Raw genomic sequence first — 18,889 nt, forward strand, 5'->3', positions numbered from 1 at the left:
ATGTTCACAACGGTGAAATGAAACCACGTTCAATACAAAATTGCGAATTCTTATTTAACGTGACGGTAACATTTACAACACTGTTTAAAATGTGGCCGTTAGGAGGGTTGGTTGGTTACCATGGCGATGGCAGCTCGGTCTGAGCCATTTACCGTTACCTCAAATAGTAATTCTTTAAAATAAATCTAGAACTACACAGTTACATAAAACAATTATCTGATAATAACTATTAGCACTTTGCAAAAATCATTCGTTTATCATTTTCTTCAAACAACATGACCCTCAATTTGACAATTGTTGTAACTTTAGCTTTGACTCACAGGCACGAGTTAGCTAGCTAGCCAGCCCAACCTACCTTAACGTTACTGCATGAATCAATCTAGCTAGTGGAGCCAGTGAAGAACTAAGCAGCTTACTGTCACAGACAACTTAAATATATACACCAGTATATAAAATAACATGAAGGTTTTATCTAAACAGTAATGATATCATTGGTCAGACCTGCGATATTGTACTTGCTAACAGCTGAAGCTGTGCCGGAGCCGTGTACGAGCTGTGCTACACTTCAGTTCATCTGGCTGGAACGATCTCCCAGCAATGCAACTATGGCATCAACTGGAATTACAGTGCAGCGCCACATAGTGGCTGTATGAGAACACCACAACTGATTATTGCCACTAACTTCTACTACTGGTAGACACTAGATTTCTAAAAACATGGTGTCGTTTGAAAATTCCACACATTGCACCTATTTTCTGCGTGTCCTTGCCCTATTATCCATCCATTTATTTTATTCTCGCACGCTTTTGCAAATATAACAGGCTAATTATTGCGTTGCATTTAATTATTATTTTAACAATGAAAATAATAATGATAATAAAAGCCTGATGTATTAAGTCATTTTTTTCTTTTAAAATCCCTTATCAACATGTTTGCTAGACCTTGTGGAGTAATATAAACTGCACAAAATTTTTTATAAGTGGGGGCATTTGAAAATTATTAGAATACTTATCTAAGAAATACTCCTGTAAATGATGTTATCCTTTAGATGATAGGAGCTAGAGCCAGAACATTGATCTCTGAATCAGGCTATTCCACACAGCATGCCTGCTTACAATGGTATAATATCAATCCTATGACTTGGGACTGGACCACAGAAGAGTGACTAAACTAAATGATGCAACACTGCATCTAAACAGCAGCTCACATGTTGTTCAGATGGACACTCTCCCACCAAGATGTACACACACACCCTGCCGGCCAATAGTTAATGCTTGGCTTTACCAGCAGAATAAAATACCATTTTATTCACAATCCTTTCAGAAACACCACAATCCTGCAGCACACACAGGTGTGTGATGAAGGAGTAGAACTCACCTTCATCAAAAGGTCAGTGTGTGAAAGAGAGTGGGGTAAATGTATGGATTTCATTAGAGTTCATAGCAGGTAGTGAATAATGGGGATGGATGAAGACTGCAATGTGTGACAGACCTGAAACATTTTACTATACAGGTGGTCAATCTTTTACCATGTCAATTAGACACTCAGCATCCAGTCATCACCTGTGACCTGATACTACAGACTCCACTGAATCCTTACATTCTGCTCAGAAACCACAAACTTGGCAACCCTCAAAAGGTTTTATCCTGCTTTTATTTGCTTGTTGTGATAGAGGAGTAAGGTATATATGGGCAAAGAAAGAATGCTGGTGGACAGAGGAGTAAACTGAGAGAAAGAGCGTTTTAATATTTCACTAAATAGAACCATAATCACAAATTCTATTTAGTTAAGATGACACAGAACACAGCACTACTCACCCCAGTCTCTGCATTTTACAGTGTGGACTCATCAGTCCAACACAGAGCAGCTTCACTCCTGAATCTTCCAGGTTATTGTAGCTGAGTTCCAGATCTCTCAGGGGTGAGTTTGATGACTGGAGAGCTGAGGCCACAGTATTACAGCACTTCTGTGTGAGTTCACAGTTGTTCAGTCTGCAAAGAAGAGTTCATATATTACAGTATTATTATATTAGGTATACAAGAAGCATGTATCTAATATGGGAAATGTGCCAATGACAGTGTTCAGCGATGAAGAGTGAAATTGAGGATTTTAAGGTTGATGATGCTCTGAGGAAGATGTCTGTGCTACACTCTCCAACTGCAATATTTTGGACCTGCTGCACTGAACTTTGACAGTTCTACAGATGTAATTCTGTCCCAAATTTCCCCTTTCCTTATACTGCAAGTTCTCTGAATTTCTGCAACGGGCTCATCTACCTTTTCTATGATCTTTTCTCTGGGCTTTACCCTCCCATCCCATACTAGACGTGCAGCTGCCATCTTTCAGAGTGGACAGCAAGTTAGTTTTCAGTGCTGCAGGATGTTTGGCCACCACCAAAGGGAAAGATGTAAAAGGCAACAAATTTTTCAGTGTGGACATTTACTTTGCTTATTTTCTGTGACAAACGTCCCACAGCACTGCAAACTAACACCCAGCTAAAGGCAGATTCACTGTAACAGGAAGTAATGTACATGCTCATATATATGTACTATGGTGTGGGCCTCTGGAGCCCTGCCCCTCCCTGCCATCAGCTGCCACTCAGCTCCACTTCACCTGTGTCTCACCGGCCAGCCTGCAGCACCATGGACAGCACCAGAGGGACAGGGCTGAGTTACAGCACCTCCACTCTGCACTCAGACCTGGACCTGAGATACAGTCCGGCCACCGGCAGCATACCAGTGCTTTATCCACACCACTTTCCCCTTTGCCTGAGTAGCTGCTGGCCCTATATAGGCCTCGTGGTCTCACTCCAGGGGTGTGCTGGCTTTCCCCTCAATGAGTGACTAACAGAGCCTCTGATTCTGTGTTTTTTCTTTTTTTTTTTTTTTTTGTGGCAGACTCAGACGTGCCCCTTCTCATGGCCTGAATTTTGGACCCACCTGCACTTCCCTAGCACTTTTGCTTTCCCCAACATATGCGCAGCCTGATCTCATCTTGCGTTTCACTTTTCCCTTGTCTTCATTCATTGTGATACTGCGGTCACAATAAAAGTCCTCTACAGGCATGTTGCCAGCACTGTCTGCCTCGTCTATGCCTCGTTCCCAGTATGGACGTGATAAAAGTTTATTAAAGGATATGAAAGATATGGAATTGAAGGTATCTGTAAGTGGGTGGAAAATCACTACCTGTACCTGTACAACATGCCATATAAATGCTCTGCCCGATTGCAAGTCGCACACAATGTAATCATGCAAACGATGCAGACTACACAGAAGTATAAAACAGTCCTTAGAAGGACCATCACTGTAAACCCTTGCAGGAGGACATGCAGCACCCCTATTCCCGTAGGGTGGGGGGGGGGGGTCTCGTGGGGTTGGCAGTAGGTACTAGAGTTTTGGTCAGATCAGACTTTATTTTGTCAAATGTAAACTAGTGTGGATTGTGGGAGATGTTCTCTGGATAGCATTTAAGGGAAGCTCAAACAGTTTACTTCATTATCCAAAGTCCTTTCATAAAAAGCATTTTTGGTATGCATCACAATTTCTTTCTGTTCCTTTTCTTTATCTTACAATCTCTTCAGGTGCATGTCCTTTCCTCTCTTATAGCATAGTGTCCAGTCCATCTTGCCATGTCTTGTCAATAAAATGATGCCTCTTAACACTGTTAAAGCTTTCAATTCACGGTTATTGGCAACTCCATTATTTTGTCATATGATAAAGTACTCTTTCTCTTACAGCGCATCCAAAGTACATGGCTTACTTACACAATGACTGAAGTGTGCATCTCTGCTTGAACAAATCACTGCATTGGTGCCATAAATAAACTTCTCTTTCATCATCTTGTGTTTGAAAGCCAACTCTAGGGAATGACATCCGGTCCAGACCTCCATAGAAGCATCCAATTGCACTAAGTCTGGCTCTGACAGACAGTAGTGCGTCCAATGCAAAAGGAGGCTACTGCCCTCCTGGAAGAGCACACAGAACACTGCAGCGCTACTATAGCCAAAAGCTACAGACAATAGCCAAGGACTACAGACTCCAGTTCAGAGTGAACCCCCCCATTTCAACAGAGTCATTTACTCTCAAACACAAGAGAGTGCTCCCATGTTTAAGAGGAATAAATTCCTTCCCTCTTACAAAAAGGGGGAAATACGTGTGGTTCCCAGAGATCGAACCCAACATAGCTTTAATTTTCCTTATTTCCAGCTCCCAAAGAAGGACGGTTCTCAACTTCCTATCTTGGATCTCAACAACATAATTTCAAAATGTTAACATACAGCACTCTTTCACGTTCAATATATCAGAATGATTGGAAAATTTTGGGCAATTTTTTTAATCAATCGTCGGCACCCAATAATTGATTCATAATGATTAACTGATTAGATTAAAATCTACTCCATGACCTATAAAAAGAATGACTTAACTTAATACCTAAGCATTTTTTTAAAGGAGTATGTGCATGTCTATGTGCTTTGGGGTCAGTCTGGTGTGCAGTCTGCTGAAGGTGAGACCAGCAGCTGAGAAGACGCGCTCAGGTGGCACTGATGTTCCAGGAATGGACCAATAACGTTTCACTAATGCTGTCAGTCAAGGGAACCATGACTCTCTAATTTAACATTTTAGAAACGTCTCTTTAATTTGAAATCTAATCACCAACATTAGGTTATTCATTGAAATGGTTTATTGAAATTTAACTGTTTAATCTATAGAAATTAATCAATCAACATTCTTATTAAGAATTAACAGTTAATTGATTAACTTAACATCACTATGTCACATCAGTAAATCTGAAAGATGCCTTCTTCCACATAAGCATTTATCCCCCTCACACAAAATTCCTCCGCTTTGCCCATCGCGGTGTTTTCTACAAATACACAGTACCACCCTTTGGCCTTTCCCTGAGTCCACGGGTGTTCTGTATATGTGTAGAGGCGGGTCTGGCTCCATTAAGACTGATGAGGCTCAGAATACTGACGTATACAGACGATTAGCTGATTATTGCCAATTCAAAACTCAGAGTTGTGCAGGACACTAAGTGAATTCTGACATCTGATGTCTCTTGGTTTCACAGCAATCTCTCTCCATCCTGGAGTGTAAAGTTCTTGGGAGTGGATTTATACTCTGTATCCATGTGAGCTTGCCTATCAGTGGACTGAATTTTATCTCTCAAAGTATGTCTCTCTCAGTTCAAGCCCGGCTCGAGAGTACAGTATCACACATGCCTCAGACTACAGGGGCTGATAGTGCCAGCCTCTCAGGTTTTGCCACTGGGGCTGTTAAGAATGAGGGTCTTTATGAGGTGGATTTCATCCCTCCACCTCAGCCCCGTGTGCGATCTCCATCGCTGTCTCACAGTAACACACAAGCACACTGCAACTCTGGGTCACTGGGAAATCACAGACTTTTACACTCAGGGAACCCCTCTCAGGATCGTTTTCATACGGGAAAAAAGGACAGACACATCCCTCTCTGGGGTGGGGGGTCTCAGGAGGGTTACATGGTGAATCAGTTTTCTTTTAGCTATTAACTATATGGACAGCTCTGAGATATTTCCTTCCCTGTCTAAGGGGACATCATGTGCTCGTACGGTGCGATAATGACATATGTCAATCACCAAGGTGGCATGCGCTCCCTCCAGCTCCATGGTCTAGCCAACAGACTGCTGGTCTGGAGCAGCCGTCACTTTCTGTGGTTACGCGTGACCCATGTTGCTTTAGGCTTGCTCCTGTGGGGGTCTAGGCCAGGGTTGTCTGTGAAGCGTACTGTGACAATTGTTGTGAAATACGCTATATAAATAAAATTTGATTGATTGATTGATGTTCCAGGAATTCTGAACACGAGCACTGATCTGCTGTCAAGGGGAAACCCACTGTACGGGGAATGGTGTCTCCATCCCCAGATTTTGGAAATGTTACTGCAGTGATTATCCCTCTCCTTTATGTACAGCCATGCGCGCTCCCGCTACGCACAGACCTCCTGTATCAGGTGAACGGGGAAATACACCACCCCTGCCCTGAGCGAGTAGCTCTATGGGCTTGGCCCGTTCGAGGCATAACCTCAACGCATTAGGGCTTCCCCCTCGCATGCCTGCAACCATCCAGAGCACGAGAGCGCCCTCTACCAGGTCACTTCATGACTATAAGTGTCAGGTGTTTGAAAGATGGTGTGCCTCTCGTCAGTCAGTACCTTACCAGTGCTCTGTTTCTGACGTGCTGTGCTTTTCACAGAATCTTATGGATAAAGAGAAATACTTTTCTACCAATAAGATCTACCTGGCAGCTATCACTGCTTGTCATGTTGGGTTGAAAGACCATGCAATGTGGCAGCACCCCCTCATTCACAGGTTCATGAAGGGGGCTCACTGTTCTCTGCCTGTTGCTAAAAAGCTCATTTCCGCTTGGGATTTATCACTGGAGCTGGAGGCTCTGTTTCTAAGGCCATTTGAGCCTATACATGAGATAGATTTAAAATTGCTGTCTCTCCAGACAGCGTTGCTGCTTGCACTAGACTCAGCTAAGTGAGTCAGTGACCTCCATGTGCTCTCAGTGCATCTCTCGTGCACAATATTCTCCCCTAAGACGCACAGGCTTTTCACCCACCACCTTTCTCCTCTGACGAGGAGCATAGGCTGCATATGCTGTGTTCTCCGCATGTATATGACAAAGACTAAGGCTTTTAAAAAGAGCCTGGGCCCCTGCCTGCTAAGGAAAAGTATCTCTAAGCAGCAGCTGTCCCATTGGCTTGTGGAAGCTATTGTTATGGCACATGATTCAAAGAGGATAACACCCCCCTTGGGCCTGAGGGCTCATGCTACAAGGGGTATGGCTGCATTGTGGGCCGTATTCCATGCGCTCTTCTTACAGGAAATTTATTCAGCCACAGCCTGGGTTTCTCCAGATACTTTTGCAAGGTTCTACCACCTGAACGTGTCACCAGGAGGCCGGTAGCCCACTCAGTTCTGGGGGTGAGCTCTGTGTGAGGCGCACACATCTCCCCTCATCTGCTATGGGTTTCATTACTTCACATTGTTCCCGGGACCAGGCTATAGCTTTGGGCAGTGGAATGTGTTTAGTACTTCCCTACACGGGATGTGCCAGACACCACCCTCCCCTCAGGGGAGGAGGCATCCTTTGCTGGCCTGACAGTATCTCAGCTGTGAGCATAAGGCAATCTGGGAGTTGTCCATATCTCCCCATAGATGGATCTCAAACATGAGATATGAAAGAGAACTTTAGGTTACTGTATAGGTTACTGTTAGGTTACATATAATGACAGGAGAGCTGGCCCGTGAGAGGCATAACTGAAGCATCCCTTAAACTATCTCAGGAATAACCAATTGCCTTCAAGATCACACAATAACTCATTGTCCTACACCTGTGTGGAATCACAGCAATGAACTTGATGACGTGAATAAAAACAGCCGTTGACCACGGTCCCTCTGTTTGGAAGTGCAGTCTCACACAAAGGCAGCAGCATGGGCTCCAAAGATCTGCCAAAACAAGTCCGTGACAAAGTTGTGGAAAGGTACACATAAGGTGAGGGATATAAAAAGATTTCCAAGGCTTTGAAGATGCCTTTGAGCACTGTTAAGACCATCATTAAGAAATGGAAAGTGTATGGCACCACCTACAGTCTACCAAAATCAGGGCGTCCATCTAGACTAGATGACCAGGAGGGAAGACAATTAGTCAGAGGCTACCCGGAATCCAATGGCAACCTTGAAAGATCTACAGGGTTTTATGACCAACAGAGGGCAACATGTGCATCATACAACAATATCAAAGATATTGCACACATCTGGCCTCTATGGAAGGGTGGCAAGAAAAAAGCAATTTCTCAAAAAAGTCCACCTGAAGGCCCGTTTTAAGTTTGCAAAAAAACACCTTGAGGATCCTGCAACAAACTGGCAGAAAGTTTTGTGGTCAGATGAAACCAAAATATAACTTTTTGGCATAAATGCCAAATGTTATGTTTGATGAAAGCCCAACACCACCCATCACCAAAACAACACCATCCTGACTGTGAAGCATGGTGGTGGCAGCATAATGTTGTGGGGATGTTTCTCATCGAAAGGGACTGGGGAACTTGTCAAGATTGATGGGAGGATGGATGGAGCTAAATACAGGGAGATTTTGGAGAAGAACCTGAAGAGGTCGGCAAAAAGACTGAAAATGGGTCGGAAATTCATATTCCAGCAGGACAATGACCCAAAGCACAAGGCCAAAGCTGCCATGGAGTGGTTTGCAAAGAACAAGGTGGATGTTCTGGAGCGGCCAAGTCAAAGCCCTGATTGAAAATCTGTAGAATGACTTGAAGGTTACAGTCCATCAGCGAAGACCAACAAACCTCTCACAGCTCAAACAGTTCTGCAAAGAGGAGTGGGGGAAGATCTCCAAATCAAAGTGTGCCAACCTTGTGCAGAGCTACACAAAAAGACTGGTAGCTATAGTTGCTGCCAAAGGTGCTTCCACCAAGTATTGACTCAAGGGGGTGTATACTTAAAAAACGAGGAAATTTCAGTTTTGTTAATTAAATGCTCTCTTTTTTCAAATTAAAATCATTTCACCGCATTCATACGGTATGTTGTATACTTTGGGTCAGGGCAAATCAAATCCCATTTTAAATCCATGAAATTTACAGACCATGACACAACAAGATGTAAAAACTTTGAAGTGGGGTGTATTCATTTTCTATCCACAGTATGTACATACATACATAAGATGAGTTACACTCCCAGCCTTACACACTCACACACAAGTATTATATCTTTTAATAAAGCAATGTAATTATGAATTGAGAATAAAAAGAGATGTAAGGATGGAGAGCATGGTACTGTATTTTTTAAAACATACACAAAGAGGGCAAATATCTTGAGAGTGACGATGAAAAAACATCTGAGTTATATCTGCAATCTCTGTGGCTCTTTGAGTAATGGTCTTACCAATAAGTGGCTCTCCTAAGAAAATTAGTGAGTACCACTGAACTACGGCATCAACTGGAATTACACTGCATCGCCATCTAGTGGCTGTATGAGAACACCACAACTGATTATCGCCACTAACTTATACTGCTGGTAGACACTAGATCTTTAAAAACGTGGTGTCTTTTGAAAATTCCACACATTGCACCTATTTTCTGCGTGTCCTTGCCCTATTATCCATCCATTCATTTTATTCTCGCACGCTATTGCGAATATAATTCTCTAATTATTGCATTGCATTTAATTATTATTGTAACAATGAAAATACTGATGATAATAAAAGCCTGATGTATTAAGTCATTTTTTTCTATTAAAATCCCATGTCTCAACATGTTTGGTAGACCTTGTGGAGTAATATAAACTGCACAAAATATTTAATAAGTGGCAGCATTTGAGAGTTATTAGAATACTTATCTAAGAAATACTCCTGTAAATGATGTTATCCTTTAGATGATAGGAGCTAGAGCCAGAACACTGACCTCTGAATCAGGCTATTCCACACAGCATGCCTGCTTACAACGGTATAATATCCAGCCTATGACTTGGGACTGGAACAGCAGAAGACTGACTGAACTAAATGATGTAACACTGCATCTAAACAGCAGCTCACATGTTGTTCAGATGGACACTCTCCCACCAAGATGTACACACATACCCTGCCGGCCAATAGTTAATGCTTGGCTTTACCAGCAGAACAAAATACCATTTTATTCACAATCCTTTCAGAAACACAACAATCCTGCAGCACACACAGGTGTGTGATGAAGGAGTAAAACTCACCTTCATCAAAAGGTCAGTGTGTGAAAGAGAGTGGGGTAAATATATGGATTTCATTAGAGTTCACAGCAGGTAGTGAATAATGGAGATGTATGAAGTCTGCAATGTGTGACAGACCTGAAACATTTTACTATGCAGGTGGTCAATCTTTTACCATGTCAATCAGACACTCAGCATCCAGTCATCACCTGTGACCTGATACTACAGACTCCACTGAAACCTTACATTCTGCTCAGGAACCACAAACCTGGCAACCCTCAAAAGGTTTTATCCTGCTTTTATTTGCTTGTTGTGATAGAGGAGTAAGGTATATATGGGCAAAGAAAGAATGCTGGTGGACATAGGAGTAAACTGAGAGAGAAATAGAGTTTTAATATTTCACTGAATAGAACCATAATCACAATTCTATTTAGTTAAGATGACACAGTACACAACACTACTCACCCCAGTCTCTGTAGTTTACAGTTTGGACTCATCAGTTCAACACAGAGCAGCTCCACTCCTGAATCTCCCAGGTTATTGTAGCTGAGGTCCAGTCTCTGCAGTTTACAGTTTGGACTCCTCAATCCAGCACAGAGTAGCTTCACTCCTGAATCTCGCAGGTTATTGGAGCTGAGGTCCAGATCTCTCAGGGGTGAGTCTGATGACTGGAGAGCTGAGGCCACAATATCACAGGACTTCTCTGTGAGGCCACAGCTGTTCAGTCTGCAAAGAAGAGTTCATATATTATAGTATAATAATATTAGGTATACATAAAACATATGGTAAATGATACAAATGATAGTGTTCAGTAATGAAGAGTGAAATTGAGGATTTTAAGGGTGATGATGCTCTGAGGAAGATGTCTGTGCTACACTCTCCAGCTGCCGCACTTTGGACCTGAGAATTAAACATCCCGCTGGACTGAACTGTGACAGTTCTACAAATGTAATTCTGACCCAAATGGCCCCTTTTCTTATACTGCAAGTTCCCACCCCATCCCAGAAGGTCAGCTGCCATCTTTCAAAGTGGACAGTGAGGGAACTTGCAAAGCTGATGAATGTTTGGCACAGCTACCACCAAAAGGAAAGATGCAAAGGATAAAGCACATCTTCCAGAGAGGACAGTGGGTTTCCTTCTTTAGTTTAGGTTTTCTGTGACAAACAACCCACAGCATTGCAAGCTAAAATGCAGTTATTAGTAGATTAACTTTAGAAGCAGAAGGGCAAGGAAGTTATCTGTTCACATATAACCAGCTGTGTGACCGTTCTTCTGGTGTTACATATGACCAGGTAGAGAAACAAGGTATTCTAAAGGTCTGTGGGAACTCCTGTTAATGATACCTTTGATTTTATTTTATTGATATAGTGATACATTTGATGGCGCAGCCCAAGGAGACACCATTCAGCCTGTTCTGGGCTCCAGGAAACTTCAGAATCCCTGTACAGGTCAGGCTTTGGCCTGAGATGAGCCACAGAATTAACTCAAGAACAGGCACTGGGGGCAGAGGTCACTTCAACAGTTCCCTGAGAAGACCTCACTCTGGCACCCATTATATCCTACAATTCCTCTACCTTCCTATTTTCACTCTATCTACAAGCATTATGCTGGAGATTCTGGGTCAGCCTATACCAGAATAAAGCAGAGACCAGGGTGGTACTACTGGCCTTGTAACATGGTGCATTTACTGCCTGCCCTAGCCTCTCAACATAGAAACACAAACATTTCATTCATAACCGAACGTATCCCTCCCAAACCAAACTTAACGTAATTTGAATCATGACATTGAAAATAAGTGTTATCCCATCAAGTGGCTTAAAAGTAAAATATAAAAAGGGTTATAGATAATTCTCTCCTCTCTTCTAATCATTAATTAATTATGCATAGACCAGGAAGAGAAGGGGAACCTCCCTCTTTCAAACACACGGCAGGGATTCAAACAACATTTGTTCTCATAATTAAAACTTACAATTAAAAGCAAAGAATGTTTTTTCTTCACAAACAGCTTGGCAATTACAGCAATAACTTGAATTAATTCACCAAACTGAGTTTGTGAAGAAAAGGTGTGAAGTGCATTTACTAGTCCAAATCCGAGTTAAGGACAAATGTTCATTGAATACAGGCTATAAAGTGTTGACTTGTTAAGCAAACATGAGCCTTTGGTCTTGTGTCTCAGCTTTGTCTAGCTTCTCAGCTGTGCGTCTTTGGCTTTGATCAGTTTTAATGTGGGAGAGACAAGCTGTGGTTTTGTCTTTCATGATTATCTGTTACTTCATTTCCAGGACTGTCTAATTTTTGTTCATGTAATTGAGCCTATGTTATTAAATTAGATGTTTAATTGGGCCCTATTTTCTCAGTCAGGGCACAACTGTCAAACACTAGCAGCAATGCAACGCGCTGGTGAATTTGGGTATTTCAGTAATTTATTGATTCCAGGCACTAGCACAACTGTGGCACAGTTGTAAAAGAGGCTGGTTCGATCAGAATAAATTGACTGTGGGTGTGGTTGGGTTTGGTTTCATTATTGCCAATCAGATCACCCCATTTCTGTCTCTTTGGGAAACACAGCCAAATGCTAATTTCACCATGGCTGAACAGCAAGTGTGTTGTGATCATCTCTACTGAAGGGAGGAGAGAGTTCTCTAATATAACTAGAAGTCTGTACAACACTAAATTCCTAGACCTTGCAGCAGGGCCCCTCCATCTCCAGGCACCAGACCTCCCAAGGACAAAAATAAGTTAGAAATAATGCATGTACGTGTGTTTGTGTGTGTCTGTGTGTTTTCTTTCTCTCTGTCTTATACATTTGTAGAAGTCCAAACTGGTGAGCTTGGCTTTCCTCCTTATCCTCCCCTTGCCATCCTGCCAGGGAAAAACCGGCTATGACACCATGCTGCCCAGGACTCTGAAAGCAACTGATAGATAAAGACCAAACTATTATTTCTGATTTAAAGCTTGTTTATGTAGCTAACGCTTAAGACTAAGAGGTCACCGTGTGCTTATTCAGTATTTATGCTATATGACTAGTCACAGCCAATCATTTATTTTGTTTTTTTATTTTACTATATGCTTGTGTATTAACCAAGTACCAACTGCCCCTGCTTTCTTCAGTTCGCGTTTATCCATTTTGTTGTGTGTAGGTACCGGACTCTTTCTGCAGAAATAAATCCTATTTCTTATATGGATATACCTTGTCATGCCTGGTTATTCTAAGGGGAGAATTTTCTCTGCCCGACACTATGAATTACAACCATTATGAGGACTTCTACAAACCAATGAAGATGAAACTGAATAGTTTTGATTAAGTATTTTCTGTTCATATGCCAGTTTTAAAAGCTATAATAAACGGTTCTGTTCCCATGAACAGTTCCACAGGGAGAATATTCCCAGACTGGCCAGAAGCAGGAGGCAGCTGGCAGAGACAGCCTCCAGTCGGCCTCTCCATCCTGCTGCTGCCGCTACTGTTTCAGCTAGGCAGGCATCGCGCTTGTGAACCAGAGGACAGGAAAGAAGCATTTTGTCTGGATTTACTTTAGCTTTTTTGTTTCTTTACTGTCAATTTTTGTTTCATACCACTATTTAAAATAAACAAAAAAAAATATTTACTAAGTGTCATTCATTTCAGACATGCACTTGATAAGATAAGATGAAACGGCTCCATAGCCAACCAGTCCCTGCTCTCTCGTGCACTCTGTGCTCTGTAATCTCTGTAGCGATCGTCACATGCGACTCTGCTTCTCTCTGTATGAAAGACCTGTAATGTGTCCTCTGTGAGGTCTATGTCACGTCCATGGCATATGGCTATGTAGTGTAGAACACAGCACACCACAAAGAATGCACTGACTTTCTGAGGGCTGTAAAGTGATGTACCACCCAATCCATCCAGAATTCTAAAATGCATTTTAAACATTCTACTCAGTCATTGACATAGCCTAGCCAAACACATGATTAAAAGCAAGATTACAGTGCGTTCTGGGCTCACTGTAAACACTATCTGAGGGGTGTAAAGCCGGTCTCCCACCTGTCTCATTCAAGTAGCTTACACAATTAACTCCACTGCCTAAATAGCCAGCATTGGACTGAATAACTTTTCTTTAAAATAGTTCAATTGAAATAAACAAAATATTTCTTGTATCTGTGTTATGTGTTTATGGATTCACATGTGTGGCACAGTTATAATGCCAAAATAGCACGAGTTAAAACCTGGTATGGGTTGGTTTAACTGCAAACGCATTATTCAACACCAAACTAACACGGTGCCGAATGTTTCTATTGGCACATCCCCGACTGCACCAACAAACCCATGTTGACACAAGCAGATTAACCGCAGACCATAAAACTAACAACCCTGGTGAAAGTGAAAAATATGACAAGCAATTCCAGGTGTGTTTGTGCCTGTGTTGTCACCAAAATAGGTCACCTGTTCTTAATACTGTAACTTAATATAGCTTCTCTTCATTTTAATCTGCATGAATTGTATGTTCTGACAAAGGTTGATCCATCAGATTACTCTGATATCAATAAACTCCTTATTTATTTTACAATTGCTATCTTTGCAAATAATTAGTAAATGTATTAAATCAGTAAACAGTAATAGTAAATAAAATAAAATATATGGTAAGTGCTGAGGTTTTGCATTTGATGCTGCTTATGCTCTGGATATAAGACATTAAATGAGGGCACAAGTTAAAACATCTTGATTCATAAATCTTTTTTTAACCAAATTTTCTGTTGCCCGGCAATTTTATTGCACTTTATTCTGACCAGAATTAAAAAGTGGGAAAATATGTGGTCAATCATCTACATTATTAATGACATAATACTCACATGGCCTTCCTGCAGTTCCTGACTACTGGTACCAGTCTCTGATGACCTTCTGCTGATGTGTTGTATGTCTTCAAGTCAAACTCATCCAGGACCTCCTCTGATGTCAGTAACACATAGGCCAGAGCTGAACATTGGTCTGGTTCCAGCTCTTTATCAGAAAGTTTTCCTGATTGCAGGGAATTCTGGATTTCCTGCACTAGAGAGTTGTCATTCAGTTCATTGAGACAGTGGAACAGATTGATGATCCTGTCTGCTGAAGATTCCTCTCTGATCCTGTCCTTAATGTACTGGACTGTTTTCTTAATTTCCTCTGATCTGCTTTCTGTCTCTGTCAGTAGTCCTTCTAAGAGAGTCTGAATGGAGTCCAGAGAGAGGCCGAGAAGGAATCGGAGGAAAAGGTCCAGGTGTCCATTCTTACTCTTCACGGCCTGATCCACTGCACTCCCATGTAACTCAGACAGCTCCAGTCTGTCACTGTGAGGTTTTGATTCTTCTGCTCTGAGTACATTTCTGTTCTCATTTACACATGATTGAAATACATACAGGGCAGCCAGATACTCCTGAATGCTCAGATGCACAAAGCAGTAGAACTTCTCCTGACCCAACCCACACTCCTCTTTAAAGATCTCTGTGCACACCCCAGAGTACACCGAAGCTTCACTGACATCAATGCCACTCTCTTTCAGGTCCTCTTCATAGAATATCAGATTGCCCTTTTCCATCTGTAGAAAAGCCAGCTGCCCCAGTTTCAGGATGATTTCTGTATCTGATGCTAACATCTTTGTGTCTGTCTCATCAGTGCCATGATATTTCTGATTCTTCACCTTAGTCTGAATAAGCAGAAAGTGTGTGTACATTTCAGTCAGAGTTCTGGGTAGATCTCCACTCTCTGTTTTACCCAACATTGTCTCCAGAACAGTAGCAGAAATCCAGCAGAAGACTGGTATGTGGCACATGATGTAGAGGCTCCTGGATGACTTAATGTGTGAGATAATTCTGCAGGCCTGGTTCTCATCCCTGACTTTCTTCCTGAAGTACTCCTCTTTCTGCGGGTCATTGAATCCTCGTACCTCTGTCACCCGGTGGACGCACTCAGGAGGGATCTGATTGGCTGCTGCTGGTCGGGAGGTGATCCAGAGGAGAGCAGAGGGAAGCAGATTCCCCTTAATGAGGTTGGTCAGCAGCACATGCACTGATGATGACTCTGTTATATTGGAGCAGTACTTATTACTTTGGAAATTTAGAGGAAGTCGACACTCATCCAGTCCATCAAAGATAAATACAACTTTGACTTCATCACCTTCAACACTTCTGATCTCTTTCAGCTGTGGAAAGTAGTGCTGCAGAAGCTGCATCAGACTGAATTCTCTTTTCTCCAGCAGATTCAGATCTCGGAAAGGAAGAGTGAAGATAAAATCAACGTCCTGATTGGCTTTTCCTTCTGCCCAGTCCAGAATGAACTTCTGCACAGAAACAGTTTTCCCAATGCCAGCAATGCCCTTTGTAAGCACAGTTCTGATCGGAGGTTTCCTTTGTCCAGGTAAAGGCATAAAGATGTCATGTTGTCCAGGTAAAGGCATAAAGATGTCATTGCAGAGGATTGCAGTCTCCTGTGTGGTTCGTCTCTTGGATGCTGTCTCAATCTGTCTGACTTCGTGTTCATTATTGACCTCCCCACTTCCCCCCTCTGTGATGTAGAGCTCAGTATAGATCTCATTGAAGAGGGTTGGGTGGCCTTGCTTTGTTAAACCTTCAAATATGCATTCAAACTTCTTCTTCAGATGAGTTTTCAGTGCCTGCTGGGCTCTTTTTATGGACTCATCTGAAGAGAGGAAATATGAGAAATAATAATTTAAAAAATGTGATAAACATTTCCCACTCAATAATAGATTGTAAGAAAAAAACAGCCAATAAAAGTATTGCATTCTGTCTTCACAATATTTCACACATATCAGTGTTATATGCTTATAACAATATGTTACACACCTAACACAGCATTACACACCTCTCTCACAGCATTACACACCTCTCTGACAGTATTACATACCTTGCATCATTGAATAGAATTTCTTGCTGACAGCAGCAGCAGTGTCACTGTAGCTCTCGCTATAATCGTTTTCGACCGAATTAACACTAATGGGTATTTTTTTCATTATGATGAAAAGGAGCGCTTTTTTGATTCCGAGTTCCCAGTTCGAGTTCCCAACCAACTGCCCGGAGGAGTTGGTTGGAAACCCCGTTGCAGGGTCATGTTTTTGCTTTTGGAACGAGCATCTTTACAGCATGAGACACCAAGAGGCCCTTATAATATAATACTTTTATACTGATTGCTGAGTTTGATTCCGGGATACAAACTCAGGGCAGTGTGTCTGATGGGACAGTGGTCTAGTCACTGGTTTTTGAGCACAAGATTCTGCTTTTAAACCCGCCTCAGGGACATTTAATCTTGTTCATTTTCTTGTCCCTGTAATAACTGCTTGAGGCAATATGTTAAATTTAAATGTAAAATAAATAAATGTTATTTTTGGCCTTTTATTTACAGTATGAAATATTGTCAATGTAAAACAGTATTATGAAAGTGTAGATGCAGTAAATCAGAACATTGATCACTGTTAGATTTGCTATCTAAACTCATATCAAAATTCTAATTGACACACAGTAGCAATGAGAGAAAGCTCTTACTGTGCTCATCTCGTTCCAGTGAATCAGCAAGATCCTTCTGCTTCACGTACTCCAGTGACTGCTGGACCCTGTGAACAAAACATGAAGACAGAGCTTCCAGTTAAACTCATTCTCGTACCGAAGCTCTAACTCACAGCACATAGAGACAGGGCTTCCAGTTAAACTCATCCAGAGGAATCTGTTTTACACATTGTGTACTAAACCATTTGCGCAGTTTCTCTCTTGTACACACATCAGAGTTAGAAACGAATGAGCGTTGCGCACAGAATGCGCAAAGCAAGTTCTGCCAGGAAACTCAAAAAATGTAGCTGACCAATCAGTCGTCTCCATTAACCTCATACTCACACGTTTCCACAATCATCCAATTGCATACACACAACACTCTTCTCTTACCCATCCAATCACAGGCACACATCACCAATGGAGCGCCTTTTTAAACCACAAATCAGACCTCTCAGTGCTGCTGCTTGCCTGCGCTGCTTTTGCCTGCTTCACTGCTGCTGCTCAGAACTGCACTCACCCTCCACCACCCCAACATCACCTGTTGTTTGGATCTGCTTCTACATACTGGGGGGTATACTGGTATTCTTCCTGTTTAGTAGGGGAGATGTATATTATTCAATGTTAGACAAAGTTAGCGCGTGCACTAATATCTAAAGCAGATCCATTCACCACCAAACCAAAAATATGTATTTACATATCCATGTAAGGATTTTAATACGTATATTGTCCATAACTGCATAAAATGTGGTTGCAGTTCGCTCCATGATGATTAATTCACATGAAATATGAAGCCACTCCTGTCTGAGCTGTGTTAACAGCTAGAATATAGGGACAGAGTGAGGAATGGAAGGAGGGGAAGTTTAAATCTGATATTGCAGGAAATGGATGCAGGGTCATTTATTGAAGAAATTTAACAAGAAAAAACACCATTTAAACAGCTGTGAGCCAACATGGTATACCACACCTACACCTGAAGACACCATAATACACCAACCTACACCTGAATGTGACATAATACACCTACCTACACCGGAATGTGACATAATACACCTAACTACACCTGATAATGACATAATACACCCACCTACATCGGAATAGGACATAATACACCTACCTACACCGGAATGTGACATAATACACCTACCTACACCTGATGATGACATAATACACCCATCTACACCTGACAATGACATAAAACAACCACCGACACTGGAATATAATAACAACACACCATAAACATATGAATGGGACATCATATACCCACTAACATTTGAATGTGACATAATACACTCACCCACACCTGAAGATAACAAACAACACCAACCTACACCTGAATATGATAATAATAAACCATCAACCCCTGAATATGACATAACACACCCACCTACATCAAAATGTGACATTATATACACCCACCTACAAATTAATGTGACATTATACACCCATCTACACATGAATGTGACGTAATATATCCATCGACACCTGAATGTGAAATACACCCACCTACACCTGAATGTGGCATAAAACACCCACCTACACCTGAAAGTGAAATCATACACTACCAATACCTGAATGTAACAAAATACACCCACCAGCACCTGAAAATGACATCATAAACCAAACCTGCACCTGAATGTGACAT

At 41.8% G+C, this 18,889-nt stretch overlaps 1 protein-coding gene across 1 annotated transcript in view; it reads right to left on the reverse strand.

Moving 5' to 3' along the window:
* Window positions 1-9,371: 9,371 nt before the first annotated feature.
* Window positions 9,372-18,889, reverse strand: part of LOC118211936 (NACHT, LRR and PYD domains-containing protein 5-like) — a 30,037-nt gene continuing 20,519 nt past the window's right edge. The window contains exons 9-12 of the mRNA XM_035389526.1: window positions 17,245-17,312; window positions 14,563-16,384; window positions 10,201-10,461; window positions 9,372-10,087 (exon numbers count right to left, since the gene is read on the reverse strand). Coding sequence (XP_035245417.1) covers window positions 10,024-10,087; window positions 10,201-10,461; window positions 14,563-16,384; window positions 17,245-17,312 — 2,215 coding nt within the window. The 3' untranslated portion in view covers window positions 9,372-10,023. The remainder of the gene's footprint in view (window positions 10,088-10,200; window positions 10,462-14,562; window positions 16,385-17,244; window positions 17,313-18,889) is intronic.

This window comes from Anguilla anguilla, chromosome 13 (assembly GCF_013347855.1).
Source record: "Anguilla anguilla isolate fAngAng1 chromosome 13, fAngAng1.pri, whole genome shotgun sequence".
In the NCBI taxonomy this organism is placed as follows: Eukaryota; Metazoa; Chordata; class Actinopteri; order Anguilliformes; family Anguillidae; genus Anguilla; species Anguilla anguilla.